The sequence below is a fragment of the Antrostomus carolinensis genome, unplaced genomic scaffold (genome assembly GCF_000700745.2).
Source record: "Antrostomus carolinensis isolate BGI_N321 unplaced genomic scaffold, ASM70074v2 scaffold18838, whole genome shotgun sequence".
Taxonomy (NCBI): domain Eukaryota; kingdom Metazoa; phylum Chordata; class Aves; order Caprimulgiformes; family Caprimulgidae; genus Antrostomus; species Antrostomus carolinensis.
This window is the reverse complement of record NW_010335213.1, coordinates 24,727-43,468: the sequence shown is the minus strand read 5'-3', so window position 1 is coordinate 43,468 and position 18,742 is coordinate 24,727. Positions and strand designations below refer to the sequence as shown.

General features: G+C 42.5%; 2 protein-coding genes across 2 annotated transcripts in view; one reads left to right on the top strand and one right to left on the bottom strand.

The window, feature by feature from the left end:
- Positions 1-849: 849 nt before the first annotated feature.
- PRLH (prolactin releasing hormone) lies at positions 850-3,289 on the top strand. The gene is made up of 2 exons (XM_010174475.2): positions 850-997; positions 2,708-3,289. Exons 1-2 carry the CDS (start codon positions 850-852, stop codon positions 2,884-2,886), a joined length of 327 nt encoding a protein of 108 aa, XP_010172777.2. The 3' UTR covers positions 2,887-3,289.
- A 4,090-nt stretch (positions 3,290-7,379) lies between these two features.
- The window catches only part of MYRIP (myosin VIIA and Rab interacting protein), a gene marked incomplete at its 5' end in the record, with an annotated part of 35,320 nt that continues 23,957 nt past the window's right edge, over positions 7,380-18,742 (bottom strand). Inside the window, 6 exons of the mRNA XM_029086612.1 lie at positions 7,380-7,412; positions 8,075-8,193; positions 9,158-9,218; positions 9,314-9,418; positions 11,125-11,286; positions 15,944-16,138. Coding sequence (XP_028942445.1) covers positions 7,380-7,412; positions 8,075-8,193; positions 9,158-9,218; positions 9,314-9,418; positions 11,125-11,286; positions 15,944-16,138 — 675 coding nt within the window. The remainder of the gene's footprint in view (positions 7,413-8,074; positions 8,194-9,157; positions 9,219-9,313; positions 9,419-11,124; positions 11,287-15,943; positions 16,139-18,742) is intronic.

Below are 18,742 nucleotides of genomic sequence, written 5' to 3'. Positions count from 1 at the left end.
CCTGCTCTGCTTCTACTGAAGCACAGAATTTAGGCAGCAACAGGGGAAAAAAATCCCACCCTTGCATGGGGAGAAGCCTCTGTTCAGACATAGCCCAGAGGATTTCCTATAGCTCTGTGGCTGTGTAGTAACTGTAAGTGATGCTTAAGCAAACAGGGCTCCTGCAGGCAGAGGCTCCAGGCTGTCAGTAGCAGACAACGGCAGACCTTGCACAGCTCCTGGATGCGATTTTCCTGACTCAGTACTTTCCACTCTGCACAGCCCTTCTCCTGGGGGGATTTCTCACCTGCTTGCATCTGGATGCATTTACAGGATTGGGACATCTAACAGTGGAAACCGTAACTGGAAATTGTACTTTTGCATGCTGGCTGTGAAAGGGGGAGTGGACGTGGGAAGAGCATTCCCTTTCAGGAAGCCTTTCTAATGCATTTAGTTGCAAAGAGATCGTGTAAAATACAAATGTTAGACATGTTTTACAGGTGAGGAAGGATGATGGAGGTGGTGGCTGAAACACACTTTGGTGGCCAGTGCCCATGGTCATACAGAGGGCCACACTGAAATTCAGTGGGAAGCTCAGGGCCAGGTCTCTCCCGTGCCAGGAGCTTTCGCTTTTGGTGAGGAAACACTCAAGTTGCAAGACTTACCTCAGTAGATGGCTCACTACATAGCCTTTGCCTTCAAACAGGAATACCCAGGGCATCCCCAGCATCAGAACTTAGTTATGAAATGGCTCTGATGGATAGGAACATACTGTTAGAGTTGACACCTTCCTTCACCTTGAGAACTTTAACTCATACGTGTTCCCCATGTTCACTTTTCTCCTCACAGCCTTCCCACCACCGCTCCATCATGTGGCATGCGATCTCGTGGACACCACATGCCCAGTGGTCACCCAAGCACTTGAAGTTGGTTGCTGTCTATGTGCTGGTGCTCTTGGTATCTCTCAGCTTTGCTTCAGGACAGAGCAGGCCGTTTAAACATCAGATAGACAACAGAAGTAAGTATGAGTCTCACTTGATGTAATGCGATGGACTCCCATATGGTGACCCCATGGTCTCTGGTGCATCAAAGGATCAGGGGTGGGCTGTCAGGTGAAGTTCAGCAGCAGATCTCTGTGGGTGTTTCTATGGTGGAATGGGGATGTGGGATCCTGTACTTCCTTTTAACTTGTAAGAGCATATACAGAACTTGATCTCCTCACAGCCCTTAATTAGCCACGAGAAATAGTGTAATTTTTGATAAATACTAGAAGAGACACCAATATACAAAAGACTGACAAAGAAGATGTAAGGCAATATACATTGAATATTTAAGCATCAAATTTTCAGCTGTGTTCTGCAGACCTGGGGTATTTCACAAGTACTTATACAGAGTAACAAGAAAGCAAGGACCAGAAGCTTAAGCTCGCCTTACAGATGTCTTCATTTCTGTCTGGAACCACAACTTGTCTGAAAGGCAAAATATAAGTGGTTGAAGTGTCTCTGTTCAGGTGCTGTGAGGAACTGAGGCTGGCCAGCTGAAGGACAATACCCTATGTCTCAAGTAAAAGCTAACACACAGTTCAAAACATTTCTGAGAAAATTTTTATCAGGAAATCCCAGGGATTTTCCCCAGGGAGGAAAGGCTGGTAATTGCATGCGGAGTTGGAGAGATGTGGGTGTGGGAAGTAAGGCGTGTGAGCTCTCAGTGGCACACCTTTCCACTTTCAAGGAGAACTAGGGATGTGGTTTTGGGTACCCAGGTGAAAAAAAAATGAAATTACTTGGGTTTTGGTGGGCAGGAGGGGACTTAAATACTGTGTGGAAAGACTTAAAAGATACATTTAGGGAGAAATTCACAGCCAAAGTGGATTTCTTATTTTCTCTGCCCAAGCATCAAAATGCACAGGGGAAAACCCTGCTGCCTTTCCCGAGACTTCGTATGACAGATGATATATAATGCACTTAAACGGAAATTTATTCCTGTTCTTGACATTCATCCGGCTTTGGAATGATTTGTTATTTCCTTTGGGTGGCATCATCTCTGGTGCTTCGTACATTTTCCCTGTTGCTGTATCTTAGTCTTTTAATAGAACTATACCCCTCTCCACACCTGCTCTAAAACTAGAATAGACTCCAAAAATAAGTCAAGTGCACTTCAGATGCATTAGAAGAAAAAAGATGATCCATGAAAACAACTTCCTATGTCAATGAGAATTAGCTTTTTATGTTTACCCCTCTGCAATCCAGTGGATTTGTTAGCCTATGGAGATGCTGTTCCTGGTGCATACAGCAGAAATGGAGGCTGGACAGTAGGACCTTCAAGGCTTCAGCTAAGAGAGGACAGTTTAAAAGTGGTGGTACAGGGAGCTATTATGGTCTTTCTGGATGTGAGCTGCATCCTCTTCCAGGGTTGGGATCAGTTTTAAAGCACGCTGTGCCCTCCTGAATTGATGGGTACTTTGGGCTATGTTCAAATTGCAAGTTGCAGGCCAGATGGATTAAAATTAATTTTGCATCTGAACCCTCCTCCTTTGGGCTCCACACCTGGCAGGTGACCCTCAAAAGAATTAGTAAGTTGTGTGTCTTTCTACAGCCTTTCCCTTTGATTATTTATTTATTTATTTACCCCTGGGCTACAAATAAGCTGTCTAACACCCTCAAGATGTTCAGAAAATGCTGCCTTAACACACAGTGGCAGATGCTTCACTGGCTGCTTTGAATTCCAGGTCCTGCGATCGATCCTTTTTGGTACGTGGGCCGTGGTGTTCGCCCCATCGGTCGGTTCGGGAAGAGGCAGCTGAGAAGCAGCCGTGGCAGCCTGAGGCCCGTGAGCAGGCACCTGGATTTCATCTTGAACGCTTTGTGGGAGCAAAAAGTGTCGGACACAGAAGACAATGACTGGTGATGCCCATTCCCCGAGGTGCTGACCCAACCTCTGCGATTCGAATTGCACCCTCCCCTGCACCTCAGACCTCCAGTTCTGCTTTTGCCAAGCAATCCCACGCTGCTCTTCTTTCTGCTCCTTGTGCAAATTCCTTCAAAAAGAAACATATCCAGGGTGCAGGTAAAAGACAACTCATGGACACTAGCACTGAGTGAAACCATAGCTTATAAAAATGGGTTTTTTTAACCTTACATCCCCACCAATCCCTTGATGCTGTTCACTGTAATGTTTAGGTTTACCCAAAAACCACACAGCTTTTGTGCAGGGATTTCAACTCTTCAGTGTTAAGCGTATCATGAAGCCTTCCCGTCACATTTCAAAGTCAATGGCTGTTGAGATGTAAAAATAAAAAGCAATGGTTGGAAGAAAGAAAAAAGGCTCTCACTAATTTTTAACGTACCTGCATTAATGGCATGGAATGCTGGTGCTCTCTGTGTAGTTTTTATCTAGATTGTTAATACCCACTCACAGGAAGGCAGCCCTGAACTACCCACTGCCTCGCTATGAGTTCTTCCTGCACTGCTGGAGAGATGTATTAATGAACAAAACCAAACTCCTACCAAAGAGAGGTATTTTCTCCCTGCTTAAGAAAAAAAAAATAAAAATGGCTAATTAAACTCTTCAGAGTAGTTTTGTGCCTAATGCACATACTCATGCACCATTATCCAAAAGGGGTAAGGGCCTAAACTGGCTGATTCCCTTTAAAACCATGTAGTTGTTTGTAAGTAAGTACATTGCCTGACCAAGCTAAAGTCACTCTTTGAGGATCACAAGCAATGAACCATCTACTGCATTAGTCCACATCAATAAGCCAGAGGTTGTGGCTCAATACTAATCTTTGCCGTGGTAATTAACTTTGTTATATTCATTTTATAAGAAGTGCTATTTACAGTATGTCTAATCTTGATTAATAACTATTACCAGCAATAATATTCAAAGGCAGTTTAATCTATGGCTTATATCCAAAAACCATATTTAATAATTTAGCTAATGACTGACAGTTAAATCCAGGCCATGAATTATTCTACAAAAGACAAATTAGAATGAACTTGCATTTCTAGTTGTGCTTTTTAGAATTACTACTAAAATTTAATAGTGGTTGAATTAATTAGTGCAGATAATTTAACCCTTTTTTCCTCTTTGTGAATGGTCTGTCAGCAAGGAGTGGATTTTTATTATAAGAAGATAGTTATTCCTATTTATAATACAACATGTAACACCCAAAGTGTTACTTAAACACGCTGGTTTAAATGAACGGCCTGATGGTGGAGAAAATATGCTGATAAATATTTTGATCAGCAGTCACTGCATGTGACTTTGGAAACAAGAGACTAAGATTATCAGCAGGGTTCCTGCTCAGTTTGTCATTTTGCAGCGACCCCATGAGAGCTACAGAAATTCTGTTTGAGATGGATGGTAACTCACCCAACAGACTCACCAGTTTGGAGGAGATTAACCATCACATGTTCCTGACAGGATCCCTCCCACCCCAGCCCCAGTGGAAAAAACCTGACCCGCGGGCGTTACCGTCTGCTCCTCCCCTCCTCTAACCCAGGTCATTCTCTGGAGCTGGAAGTCTCCCGGGTTTAACAGGGGACAGGCAGGACATGAGCACTGTCTGCGGCAGCACGTTCTGCACGCTTCCTGGCCAAAATGCACAGAAATCCAAACAACAGAGAAGAACTTTTGGTTTTTCTTTATGAATCAAGTCCTTGAAAAGGCATTCTTTTCATAAATCGCTTTTACTCTGTTATAATTTCTCTTGACAATAATTCTTGGTGAGTATGCAGATAACAACAACAAGGCAAGCTTAATATTCACTCAGACTTAATCAAATAGATCATATAGTCTTCATTTTACCCATTAAAATATTCTCATTTATAAAAATTAATCTAAATATAAATATTAACACTAAAGATTGAAATCACTTGATGACAAAATAATTCTTTGTGTGCTATAACATATGCTTTTATGATTTTTTTTAAAACAGTAAATTATATCTTTGCACATATTTGGCACAATAAACATTTGTAAAAATTCAAATGCCTTATAGCAGGTGGGATTTTTTTTTTTTTTCTGCAATGCCTACACAGTACACATTTTTCTGTCAAAGAAGACTGAATATTTTAACATTGTAACACGATAATAGTTGCTTTTCATGCCTCTTAAGGAAAACAGCCTATTCCAAACTTTGTTGGCTTGTTTAAATCACACTAACAGAACAAAAGCCAAAGATTTATTCTATTAAAATTAGTAATTTCTGTATTGATATTACATACACAATATTAGTTATTATTTATTAGACAAATATGTAGACCAACCACCATTAATGACATTTCATAACACGCATACCTGCATAAACCAGAACCTGGGAATGTATTGTACACATACACGAGAACAGTCAAGGAAGGGGAAGGAAATGGGATTAACAAAAAAAATACTAGGCATCCTTCTCTGTTTAATCTCCTTTACTGGATTGCATATATAAATAAAATCTATTTGTCTGATGTATGTTAAACAGAGTGGGCCAAATTCTGCCCTCACATCTGTGCAAACCAATTCCAGAGAACGCGTGTGAGAGTAAAGGCGCAATTTCACCCAGAATTAACACATCGGGTCGGATCTTGGGCAGATGGAAATTCCCCGAAGGGATGGGGCGAAGCTCATGTATTCTAGGTGGGAAGATGGTTGTATTTATTCTGAGGGTTCCTTAGGTGCAGCTGGACATCAGTTTACTGACAAGCTTGATGTCAAATGTGGGTGGCAGATTTGCAACTGACACTGTTTTTCCAACTGTCCCATCCAGTCACGCCTTGCCTTCCTCACCTGCCTCCCTAAATCCAGCCTAGCCAGGAAATTTGCCCAGTTTGGCTCATATTTGCCCAACCATAGACCATTTCATGGCCTGGTGCCCCAGGGGACTGTTGTCCTGCCACATGGCAGCTCATGTGCAGCACTCTGCTAGTGGGTGTTTGCTGGGGTTGCAGGGAAAGGAGCAGCTCTGCCCTTCCCTGGTACCCACTGCTCTCAGGAGAGCTCACTGCTCCCTGATGCTTTGGGGAACTGGCCAGTCCATGTCCGACTTCACAGCACATCAACCCCGTCTGCATTTGGGTACCTGCTCTGCACTTTGTGTGGAAGATAAGGGATTCACTGGCTTATCACCTCCTCTACCTCCCTCCTTTGTGTTCTTCAGAGCAAAACGTACCACAAAGTGGCAAAGTCCTCCCGAAAAAGGGTGAGAGGCACACCCTGTAAGCAGCATCTTCCCTCCTGAGCATCTGCTCAAGGGCCTTCCAGTTTGGCTCACCTTTCAAAGGTCTCAAGAAATGAAAGAAGAAATTTTACTGCTCACAATGCAATTCAGAGTGGTCCAATGGTAGTGGGGTACGCGTGGCACCAGTGACAGGCCACAGCTGCTCCATGTTGGCTACAGACTAGTAAAGGAAGAGACATCTGGGCTACATCTTCTCCCTCCTCAGAAAAGCCAGGAAACTGCAGAAGGGAATCTCTTCAGGTTGCAGCCACCCTACAACCACCAGCCAGTCAGCAGAGATCTCATCTACAATCTTTTACTTTCCTTTTCCAATCTTAAAGATTTGGTCAGAATTTATTCTGAACTAAAGCGTGGTTGGGCACCACCAAGTGGACAATGCTACCAAGAAGAACGAGACATACAAAGGTGTGGATTTCACAGCAGTATTCAGATATTTCCAGATGCCAGCATCGTAACTTAACAGACATCTGGTCCACATGTGCTGCCACCAGTTCACGGCTCAACATGACATCCATGTTCCCTCCTGCTGCCGAGAGCAAAATACCTCGCTCTGGAACTAGAACATGAACTCTGCCAAACATACCCTCAGTGAACAGAGAAATCTTTGCACATCGCATCTCCTCCTACAAACCCTGTCAAAACTTCCACCGACTCCCTGGGAGCAGAGCTGATTCTCCACTCCCACCACCCAGCTGAAGAGCAGCGTACACTGCACAGCATTGTTCTTATTGCTCGACAAGATGGAGGTCTATGTGAATAGGAAGAGGTCAGCAAATATGGATCACAGGTCTGCTTTGTTCTTTCTTTTTGTACGAAATATTGGCCTATAATTATGATTGACTGAGTCTACAAAAACATACTGCAGTTTAAAGACGACATACTGTAGTACAATCAATGGGGAGAAAAAGTGCATCTTAAAATGTGGAGCCTTGCTTTGAAACTCAGCATCCTTTCTAGAGTCTTGTGAGAACTTTAAGGCAGAGTTTCCTTTAGCAGACCACAATGCTGAAGACTTGGACAGCTTTCTCAGTGAGGTATCCAAACGAAGCCCTATAACTGAGGCATTGTGGGTTCTTGAGGGTCCATTTTCAGCTGGACATACACGATGGCTGTTAAGTAAAGGCACTCTAGTGTACAGCCTTAGGCAGTGTGTTATTGGCAGTAGGGAAGTGTAAGTTTAGTACATCACAGCAGATCCTATAGCAGGTTCCTAGAACAGAGAGGGACAGGAAAGAAAAAAAAACCATGAACAAAACACAAAACAAGCTTGCTGAAGCTTCTAGGGAGCCAGGTCCTTCCCCTTCTCATCTCCCTGCCTATTTTCCACATATCTAGTGGCAGACTGCTTCAGGAGAGTCAGCTTTTTACCTTATCCTTCTACAGCTGCTCTAGAAGAAATGACTGACAGCTGTATGGTGAAGCCTGTTTGTTCAAACCCTGCAGTGGCCTGTCTACCCCTTCAATTCCACTGAGGCAACCTCTGAACGTTTCTCAAAGATTAGTGTGACTCACCCGCTGAGTTACAGCGTTCTGCTGGCTCTGCAAGGGGCTGGTTCAGAAGTCTGAATTGCAGGGGACCACTGATTTATTTATTAATTTCATTTTTAAATAAGGGTAGGACATTCCTGGAGACCTGACAGCCAGAATACATTCAGACAGGCTGACCCTCAGGACTGCACAGCTGCTATACTGTGGCATACATCAGATACCTTCCATGGACACTGGTCGTCAGAGCGGTCTCTATTCTTTTTTCCTCAAACTATCAGGAGAAGTTTTGTGAAGATGCTGAAATACAGCTGCCTACACAGATATCACTGTCTCTCTATTTACTCCTTTAAATGGCAGTTTTAAAAACATTTGTTAGGAGTTTACCGTTAAGTCCTTGGCAGTGCTTTTCCTGTCTTTAGTTCTTCGTGTTAGAGAACCTTGAAGCACAAAGTTTCTGTTAAACGTTCTGACAGCAGCTACTGGAGAACCACCTGGTTTTTCACCTGGGAAAAATACAAAAAGGGAGACTTTTCACATAACAGATCGAAGCAGATGTAACAATACTCCTGAAGAGTTACAATTTCTAGAGAGATGAAACTTCCCCTAAGACACATGAGGGAAGCTGGATTTAATTTAAATGAAAAACAGCAGGCTGTGATACTCCAAATTTATTGAAGTTTGAGGCCATGTCAATCAGTGGAATTACACAAGAGTAAAATAAGAGTAATGCAAGGTGAAGCAGGCCCTAGAATTGTCAAAGATAACGCACTGAGGGGTTAAAAAAGGAGAAAACATGAAAGAAAAAAGCACTTTGTTTTATAAAGCCAATTCACAGCCTGTCCTGGTTTTTGCTGAGCCACATCACATGGACTGAAATCAGCTGACACAGGCTTAAAGAAAACAACAGTGGGTTGTGAAGGCTGGCAAGTGGCTTTTGGTATTTAAACACTGGGGCTGCTGGAGCCTCACAGCCTGACCCCAGGCTCACCAGAGTAGCAGTGTCCCTGGAGCCTCACAGCCTGACCCCAGGCTCACCAGAGTAGCAGTGTCCCTGGAGCCTCACAGCCTGACCCCAGGCACACCAGAGTAGCAATGACCCTGGAGCCTCACAGCCTGACCCCAGGCTCCCCAGAGTAGCAGTGGCCCTGGAGCCTCACAGCCTGACCCCAGGCTCACCAGAGTAGCAGTGGCCCTGCTGCAGGACAAGTAGTCAGCATTTTGCATTTGCTTTTCCCAGCCTTCTGCTTCTGCTCCTATTTGCCTCTGTCACAGCTCCAAAGAAAGAGAAAGTAGTGATGCTTTTTAATGTGACAAATGGGGTTTTTATGTAACGCAAGTACAATGGGAAATGAGGAGGGTAGACATATTTAGGCTTTCTCTGTTTATTTTATAACTTAATCTTTCCCCTGCTTCGCTGAACTGTGCATTATATTGACCCTTATAACATAGGTAACAACTTAAGTGCACCTTTTATTGGTGGAGCTGGAAGTTTTCTCCTCTGCTGTCTCGATGTGTCTATTGTATGCATCTGTAAACAACACACATGCATTACTCAACTCCATTACAGAAAAAAGGGCAAGATTTCCCCAATGTATTTTTGAATACTACATAATGTTCTGGCACCTGGTTCGTTTGCTTTTGATCCCGTTTCCTTGTCAGGCGAACACATGGAGCCACGTTCAAGCCTGCAACAGTGAGAGCTGATATTCTGCTCTCAATATCTGAAATCTTCAAAGAAAATAAAAAAAGAGAGACAGACAGATGGGGAGGGGGAAAAAGAAGTTTTAAAATTACTGTGGATACCACTACTAAAATATATCCCTCCCCCAGCCAAATTCTCTAATCAAAATATATCAACAGAGGGCTAACTTCTCCAGCAATTCTGACACTTCCCTGTATTCTTTAGTCCTGATGTTAAAAGGGGCTTAAATTGTTAGTAAAGATGGTGTAAAAGAACAATCCAACCTACCATGTGACTCCAAGGAAGAGGCAATTTACTCCTTTTGAGGGAAAAAAGAAAGAAGGAGAGAAAACTCCCATCTGCCATCTCCCAGTTACCTTTAGCTGCATAATCCCAAATTGATTCAAGCTGTGTTTTCCAAAGGCTACTTTCAAACAATGACTTTGTGGGACACGTTTCATAATTCTAAATTAATTTCATGCACACACGCAAAGTATATCCTCTGTCACAAAATCTAAACATTCGATTTTAAATATTTATAATTTAAGTGTATGTGTATGTTAAACACAAACATATGTAAATGCAGGTACACACTAGAGATGCTCAATAGAAAAAAAAATTGCTAGGAAAAACAGAAGTCCAAGAAAGCAAACATCTGGGGCAAAAGCAGGCTGATGTTGAGACTAGCAGAAACCAATGTTGCCCAAAGGGAAAGAAGTGCCAGAGGAGTCAGATATATAACCCAACTCCTGATTAATGGTGACACCTGAAGCTGTTCACTCTGCAGAAAACCTTCAGTTGGCTTCTTTGTCATCCTCCTTGCATAGCTTAGACCTCTCTCCTCCTCATGTCTCACCCTTATTAACATTTACTGTAAAATAATGACCGAAGCCAAGACAATGTCACTGGTAGTTCACCATCTAGTGCAGCAGTGCACTTCTGACATCAGAGACATGTCAGACCCTCAGATCTTTGCTCAGTTCTAAATTGAGCATGCTACTGCTGAGTAAAATAACCAGGTACTTCCCATTAAAGCCTGGCACAGGCAGGTCAGAGTTCCTCCTTGCCTGGAACAGACCGGTCAGTGAAATCATTGGCAGTGAGTTGCTGTCAGCGTTAGCCCCTTGAGATCTGGCAGTGTTACCTCATTCAGCTTTTAGCATCAGATCATGATGTTCTCTTCTGAGCCCCAGACTTTCTAGAGTCCACAAGAAATACACTAGGTCGCAGCCCACAAGAGCAACTGCCTTTTGGCTGGGATGTGTGTGGCTAAATCTCAAAACAGGCTTGCAAGTGCGAGGCTCTGTGCTTGGCTCAGTGGCTGGCTGGCTGCCCTTGGCCTTTTTCAGTAGACACTGGCTTCTTTCAGGAAGTGCTTTACAATCTGCTGATCAGATAAACTGCCTCAGACTGTATTTGCAGTCTGACCACAGCCATGTGTGTGACAGTATTACCACGTGAGCTGTCTGGCAGCAAGCAGCAGGCTCAGTATTAGTGTTGCAGTCACAGGTCATTGCACTCCCATGTCCAAAAACAAGCTGGGGGAAGAAACAAACAAATACAGAACATCTGGCTGGGCTGAGTTACAAATCTCAGTTAAGCTTTGCTCAGCTCCTGTGACGCAGTCAGCATCCCTGGATCATCAGCCTGCTGCGGTACCAAAGAATATTGAATGCAGGTGGGCACAGACAAAAGGTAAGTGCTAGGCAAGGCGGTGTGAAACCTGCAGGTAGGGAGGAGCTGCTGTCCTCACCTGAAGCTCTGCGTGATGAACCTGGGCGGCTGCTGTGGCCACCTGATCCTCCAGATTGGCCAGCTCAGATTCTGCAGTGACACTGTTGATCTTGCGTGCGGCATCCTCCAGGTTGGTCAGCTGCCCCTCCAGCCCGTAGACGGTGCCGGCTGTCAAGTACACCTGCAGGGCCAAGGCAGGGAGAGGGCTCAGGGATTTCTGGTTTGTGGGCAGGGAGTTTTGAGCAGACTCCATGATGTCTTTGAGCTTCCCTCTTTGCTAACCCACTACAGGGAGATTTAACCTGGCAGAGGAAAGTCGTGAGGGAATAATCTGAAAACACACATCCACAAACAGAACGGAGGTGTGAAGTGGCTGCACTCCAAATTTCATACGTACTACCATGGTATTCCAAACCAGATTTGTTCCAGATTCACCAGTAAAAAAAAAAAAAAAAAAAAGCTGAAAAGTGTGCTTTTAAAAATTTTTAATATGCAGTTGCGTAATAAAAACCCTGATATCTACAAGGGGAAGTCAACAGACCACACCTCATATAAAGCTGTGTTTATTGAAACATGCCTAGTACCTTCTGGCAATCGAAACTGTGTAAAAATAACTGTTCTACAACATATGGTTATTAACTTCTTAAGGAGTAATTGTGCTTACATGTACAACACAGTTTTCCATCCCATCCTGCCCTCACCCAAATATACAGCAGCCACACTCCTGGCCCTTTGGAGTGAATCTGTGCAGGGTCAATAGACTTATCTGGACATCTGTCTTATCTGTCTTATCTAGACATAAAAGACAATAAGAGACTTCATCATTTAGAGATCTTTCCTAAAAACAAACAACATTTAGTATTTGACCCACCTACAATACCTCTGGTAACTGCAGGTAAAGGTTTCATTTCCCAGTCAGCTCCTTGGAGCAATAGTTCATGATACCCTGTGTTTTACGTCTTTCTTTTATTTCAGAAAGAAATCTAAGGTACATGGTTGGATGGAGGTGTCTGGTTTATAGAAAAGTGCAATTTTCAAGCATTAGCTTTTGACATCTGTGCTTAAAATTGTGCAGACCTATGTGTAAACACTGCACGTTCTGCCTATTTACTAGACAGCCAAGAGACTGTTTCCATCAGGCTGGTAACAGCACAGTGGAAATGAAATAGATCCTGTGATTTTACTCACTGGCAGCCTCACTCACTCCAATAGCAGTAAAGACTCTGGCGCGACAGAACTAGCATGAATGAAACATATTCTGCGGCTGACTTCACGGTTCAAGGGGCAAGCAAACAGGATCTGAAACAGACACCTTCACTTCATACCTATTTTCCACTCAAGTTATTATATCTGCCCACAATTCCTAGACCATGCAGTTCTCTGACACAACAGGTATCCAAATAATTTCTGTCCATGCTTTTATAGATCAAAAGTGGTGGAGAATGACTAGATTATGATTTAAATAAGTGTTTTCTTTTAATTATTTTTAATTTTATTATTGTTTCTTAATTGTTTGCAATAGTTCTTTTTCCTCTTTATAACAGTTGTTACAAAGTGTAAATGTATATACATTTTTTTTCATGTATGTGACTTTGCTAAGAAACAAATTCACTACATCTTGTATGAACTGCATCTTGTAAGAGCACAGTCTAATTGCAGACACGAAATCTTTCAAAATGTACCTAGAACAATTAAGTGATCTGATTTAACATCTTTGCTGAAGTACTTGGAGGCACAGGTGGGCCATAAAGTTAACATGCTGATTGAAACAGAAATGCTCCTCCTTTTGTGGGTTTTAATTATTCTTTCCATTCATTTAAATGATACATCTTTGTGGTGCTACATACCACAGCCGCTTCGGATTAAAAGGTGATTTTAAAAAGTTCCCTATCATGTCTAAAAGCTCTGAGGAAGAAGAAAAAGGAACATTATGAACAGAAACATATTTAGAAAGTTAAAGAAAACATTTAAATGCTGTGCAAAAATTCTCTTCACAGTAAGTTGTACTTTTCAAAAGGGGAAAAAGATCTAAAGAAAATAGGACTAATAGAAAAATGTGGGAAGGGAAGGTCATCAATGTTTTTGTAACTCAATTAGCCCCTACATTTGTTAAATTTTAATTTTATTGAACATCTTAAAGGTAGACCTAAATAAAAATTTTTTGTCCAGAATATTCTCTTTACCTGAACAATTGTGCTTCCAAACAGCAGTGGGGTACTTGCAGGTCTCCACTAAATTATGCCCTTATGCAGACATTCACATTTAGATTGTGGAGATTTATTTTACTACCATTCAGGTAAGCACAGCTTCCACTAAAGCTCAACTCACCTGACCCTGTGCTGGTACCTGTGGCCCTACATTCTCCCTACTGATGCGTGCACCATCTGAAATGCTACAGAGAGCAAAAAATGAACAAGGTGTCTATATATATACCCAAATCCTCTTCCAAAATTTGCTGCAAAGAGGATGTGCTGCATGCAGATATACCCCCAGCTGCAATGGGAAAAGTTATGGATTCCTGGATTTCTAAGACTCTTTACATTTGCTATGGAGTGTAGTGGTGAAATCTTGAAACCATGAAATATTGCCATCTACTTCAAATTCTGTGTGGGTCAGAGAAAGACGTAGTGTGGGGACACAGCAAGGCTGAGCTGGATACCTTATGAAGTATGCAGGGAACTGGGAGAAACTAAACCAGGTTTATACGCTGCAAGGAGGCAACACCACAGCATGAAATGCTCTGCCTCAGTGCCCAGCCTCTGCTCAGTGGGGAAATGCTCAGCCTGGACAAATGACTAGGGACCATGGCACCACAGATGCCAAAGCTCCACAAGGACAGGAGAGATTGTCAGAGTGTAACCGGGGAGAAAAAATGCACCTCAGATACTTTACAACACAGTTCTCCACAGAAAAGACGTGGTAGGAACTCTCTCCAAACTGCTCTGTCCTCTTGAAGGAATTTCTTAGTTTTTCTAAAGACATGGTCCAGCATGGACTTAGATTTTTGTTCTGTATTCACTCTGCTGGCAAATGTGTTCTGTGGTGTGTGGAGCTAGGATGCTTCAGTACTTCACAGGGGAGAAACACCTCCATCTACCAACTTCTATTATTCAAAAAAATATTAATCAAACTCAACCAGAAGTTGTTGTGGGGGTGCATCTGTCATGTAAGAATGAAATGGCTATCATGGTAGGTGCCATGAGGACGGTACTTTGCTCACCACAAGCTCAAGTTATACCCTTCTCTGGGCACTACAGCAGCAACTGCTGTGGGAACCCTTCACCCTTCTGCAAATGAGCTGCCACGCATCCAGCATCTCCTGGACATGTCCTCCTGTCCTGTCCCCACCAGCCCCACTGAGGAGGACTCACAAACCTATTTTGCTTGTTTGAGTTCCCCTCCCAGAGGGGAGCTGGGAGCCTGGCTGCTGGGTGGAGAGCTCCATGGCAGGGCAAGCTCAGGTGGCTGTGGTGCTCCATGATGGAGGGCAGGAGATGGCAGCAACCAGGACAGTGGGTGGGAGTGAGGAGAAGCAGAAGCACCTCAGCTGGCACAGTGGGATGCCTGGGAAGGCTGAGCAGAGGTGGCAGGGAGAGGTTTGGAGGTCAGATTATGATCAGGAGCTGGTTGGTGAGGAGTGAAGGTGCTCTGGGGTGTGCTGGAGGGCATCCTGCTGGTGTGGTCAGAGGGAAAGGTCTGAGGTGGAAAGGGTTTTGGAGCAGATGAAAATTAGGATGGGTAGGATCTAGCTTGGGAACCTCCAAACTGATAAAAGGGCTGGGAGATTTGAGCTTAGAAAAGGTGTGATGAGAGGGACCAGGGAGTTGTGGGACTTCTGGGAGGGCTCTGGAGTAGGATAGGACAGGCCCAGCAGAAGGAGTGGCTGGCATTGCCATGAATTATCTCCCCCTCAGCCCCTAGCCTGAGGCTGTTGTGGAAGTACATTTCTGTGAAGGAAACTGATTTTATCTCCCAAGAAGAGATTCTGTCTTTGAAAATTTTCCATGGGCTAAAGAAAACCAGGATCAAAATAGATTGATCAGGATGTTACAATGGAACAATCCAGATTCCTACGAGATCTTTAAAAGCTCCTCATGAAGGGGAAAATCACTGAAATGTAATCAGTTAAATGTGGGAAGAAGAGAAAATCGAAAGTTACAAGTGTACCAACGCTATTAAGTGGATGCATAAAAACTTCTAATGAGCAGTGACTTCCTTCTGTGAGTCAACATTACAGGTGACAGGTACTCCTGAAAAAGGACGGGTGATTTGGACATGGTCAAACAGAAATGTTTGTTTAATTCAGCTTCTCCAGCCTGCTCTTTCTAAGAGTGAAGCAGGTGGCTCCGGCTCCCTGGGTACTCAGCACAGCATGCCAAGGAAGTGTGGGTGGAGGAATTGTGCCTCCACTTTTTCCCTCTGTGGCTGGGGGAAAGCTTTCCCTATCCCTACCTGTCCTTACAACGATGAGGCTGTGCTGGGACTTGGAGACGTGTGGTGTCAGCAAGGCACGGCACAGCCGCACAGCCCCAGAGGTTTGGAGGGCTTAAGTTAACTTCTGATGTAGGGATTCTAAAATTAGTTGTAAAATCCAACACATTCCAACTCGCCTCCTCCCCCAAATGTTTTCAAGCATGCATTGAAAAAACCCCAACACCACAGCTGAGTACCCCTTTGAAAAAGGATTTTCTGTTCGGTTTGTGTATTTGTTTAATAACCCCAAATTAATACTGAACTGCTGCTGCTGCTGCCTTTGCGCTTTCCCTTTCCAGACAGCACACACACATAGGTACACTCACTCATGCATGGCACTTGCACCCACTGATTCGTGTTCTTACGTTTTCCTCCAGTGTGGTGAGCTGCTCATCGAGTCTGACGGGGTCCGTCCCCAGCGGGAACGTCCCTCTTGCTCTCTCCTGAACATCAGCTGGGAAATCGCAGGGACCGGTGGATTCTGCTATCAGCTCTTCAGTGGCATTGATGACTTTCAGGACCTCTGTAGATATGTTGCAGAGAGAGACAGCAGAGTACTTCTGTTTTGTTACAAGAGTAGATAGAGAAAACAACAGCATTAAATTAGCACAGAGGGGTAATAGGTAAAATCAACTTGCTAACAGCTGTCGCTTTAGCCATAGCCATGTAAAACAATATACCTGGCTAACTGCTGTGGACAGACACAAGATCTGTGGGATGAAATTGGGATATAGTTCTCTTTTTCTCCCTCCCTTTTTCACCTATGCACACTGATACAGCATGCAAAGTATCACACACACGCAGTTCCTCCACAACACAGTTTCTGCTGGAGGAACGGTCCAAATCTTATCACAAAGGAGCACACAAATATCCACCTTTAAAATCGAGTTGGGTATATTTGCGATAGTGCTTTAAATAGGTTTTAAAACACTGTTGTCCTCTTTGGGTACTGGTGGATATGGAACAGATGTGGAATCATCTGTCTCCATACCCACAGGAGCTATCACATTGCAGCCACAACCATGGGAGAGCAATCTTCAGCAGTTTACAAAGGTGTTTGCTATGAATTATATGATACCCCTAAAAAACCAAAGGTTGTGCTATAAGCATGTAAACACTTGTATCTTGATTTAAAAGAAAAAATAAATTTAGCTTTTTTTAATATTTATGAAATAAATTATATCAAATACCAAGTAAAAGCATTTTATCTGATGGGTTTTTTTTGTTTTGGTTTGTTTTTTTTTTAAACAGCTGTAAGCCTCTTTATATTTTGTTTTGTTTTGTTTTGTTTTTTAAACAGCTGTAAGCCTCTTTAGCAGTGTTCCTGATTTGTAATTTGGAATTAACTATTCTGATCAGTCTCACAGTGCTTTAGGCTTCAGGACAACTCCTTTGATGGCAATAAAATTTCACCTGACACACCCTCAAGGATCAAACTCAACATCCAAAATACACAATTTGAAGATTGAGCCCAAGCTTGTTGAAGCCAATAGAAATACAGTCACTGAATTTATGTGTGAGACCCTTAGTATTGCTTTGCCTAAAAGAAAGAAAGGAAGTTTAGATCTAAATTTAGATCTAAATTAGATCTAAATAAGCCTGCAGATACTTATGCATGTAAATTAGGGGCCCACCCCTCTGTAAATTTTTCCACAAACAAAATATCTGAGGATCAAAACTGAGGAAACAGACAGTCTTTGGATTCTATATAATAAATTCTACACTACAGAAAAGTATAACTGATTAAAAACATCTATGTGTTATGCAAACATCGTATAAATCAATGTCAGTTGGCCTCCGAGGCAGGATATAGGAGAAATAATGTTCCTTTGCTTCACACAAACTCTGGTGGGTTTAACTGGAAAACCTCTTTTATTATCTCTTTCCTAGAGTTAGTTGTTCGTTTTTATCTTAGATAAGACTTTTACTGAAAAACTACTTTTTTTAGCAGTGTGTACTCAACTGTTGTATATCAATACATTAAGGCATCTTTAGCAGTGTTATTTCTCTGAATTACAAGCAATAATTAGATATGTGAGATGAAAGAGAAGGAGAACAAAGCAAATACAGTATGCTACAGCACACAGACCTTCAGCTGGTTAGGAGAGCCAACAAAGTCCTGAACAAGCAGGCCTAGGACTCTCTTACTGAGAACAAATACTTGAACCCCGTAAGTAGCCTACTGTTTTTTCCATTTATTTTCACAAGTGCCAATTAGGTTAAAAACAGATCAATAATTTCATAGGACAGAAGAGGAAATCAATGTTACTTTGTTTTATTATTTGCTTTCACAAGTACCTAATTCTTATTCTATTCTATGAGTAGTGAACAAAAAAGGATAAAGGCCAGACACTACATTTTCTTCCTCATCTTCACTGATGTATCTTCTCCACTTCAAGCAACGTAGCCTCCCTTCAGTGTTCATTATTTCTTCAATTTTTTATTATCCTTTGTAGCTAATGATGGTTTTCCAAAAAAGATTAAATTACATTAGAAAAAAGGTGTTCTTATACCAGAATATGGCATTTATTACAGACCAATTACTGCAAAGCAGGTTTTCTGGGGTTTGTTTTCCTGGTAAAGTGTTCTGTGAAAGGAAGCTTTATGAAAGCAAGATTTTGAGTAAAATACCTTCTCAATATGTAATGGATAGGGGAAGAAAAGTTCAACAAAAATGAAATGTGATTTTTAGCTTTTCTAGAATTCTGAGGTAAATTCTTAGTGGCAAATACAGTTTGACTTTTAAAATCAAAGGTTTGCTTCACATTAAACGTTGCACGAGGCAGCTAGATGGATGTTCATAAAGTATTTGTGTCAATGAACATATCTTGATCCTAGCCTGCAGGTATCTAGCAAGACACAGGAGTCCCAACATTAAAGCTTTTCTTTAAGCTTGTGAAACGTGTTTGTTTACAATATAAAAAGATACACCACTAGAATTTAAACACCGTAAAGAAATGCATGGAAAGCAAAAGTGATTTGCCTTAGAGTATATCTGAAGAGTCGATCTCCCAAAAACTAAAAGCACAAGCAATATTTCAATGTATGTAAATCTAAACTTTGTGAAAGTTTTCTGCCAAAGGATATTTATAACTTAGATTTGCTGGGGGCTGCGTTTGTTACAAAGTAGTAGGAAGAGATTAATGTCTGCCTGGGGGAGACAT

Coding starts and splice junctions, on each gene's coding strand:
- PRLH (XM_010174475.2), top strand. CDS start 850: ATGTGGCATGCGATCTCGTGGACACCACATGCCCAGTGGTCACCCAAG. Junction 998..2,707: donor ACATCAGATAGACAACAGAA/GTAAGTATGAGT, acceptor TTTGAATTCCAG/GTCCTGCGATCGATCCTTTT.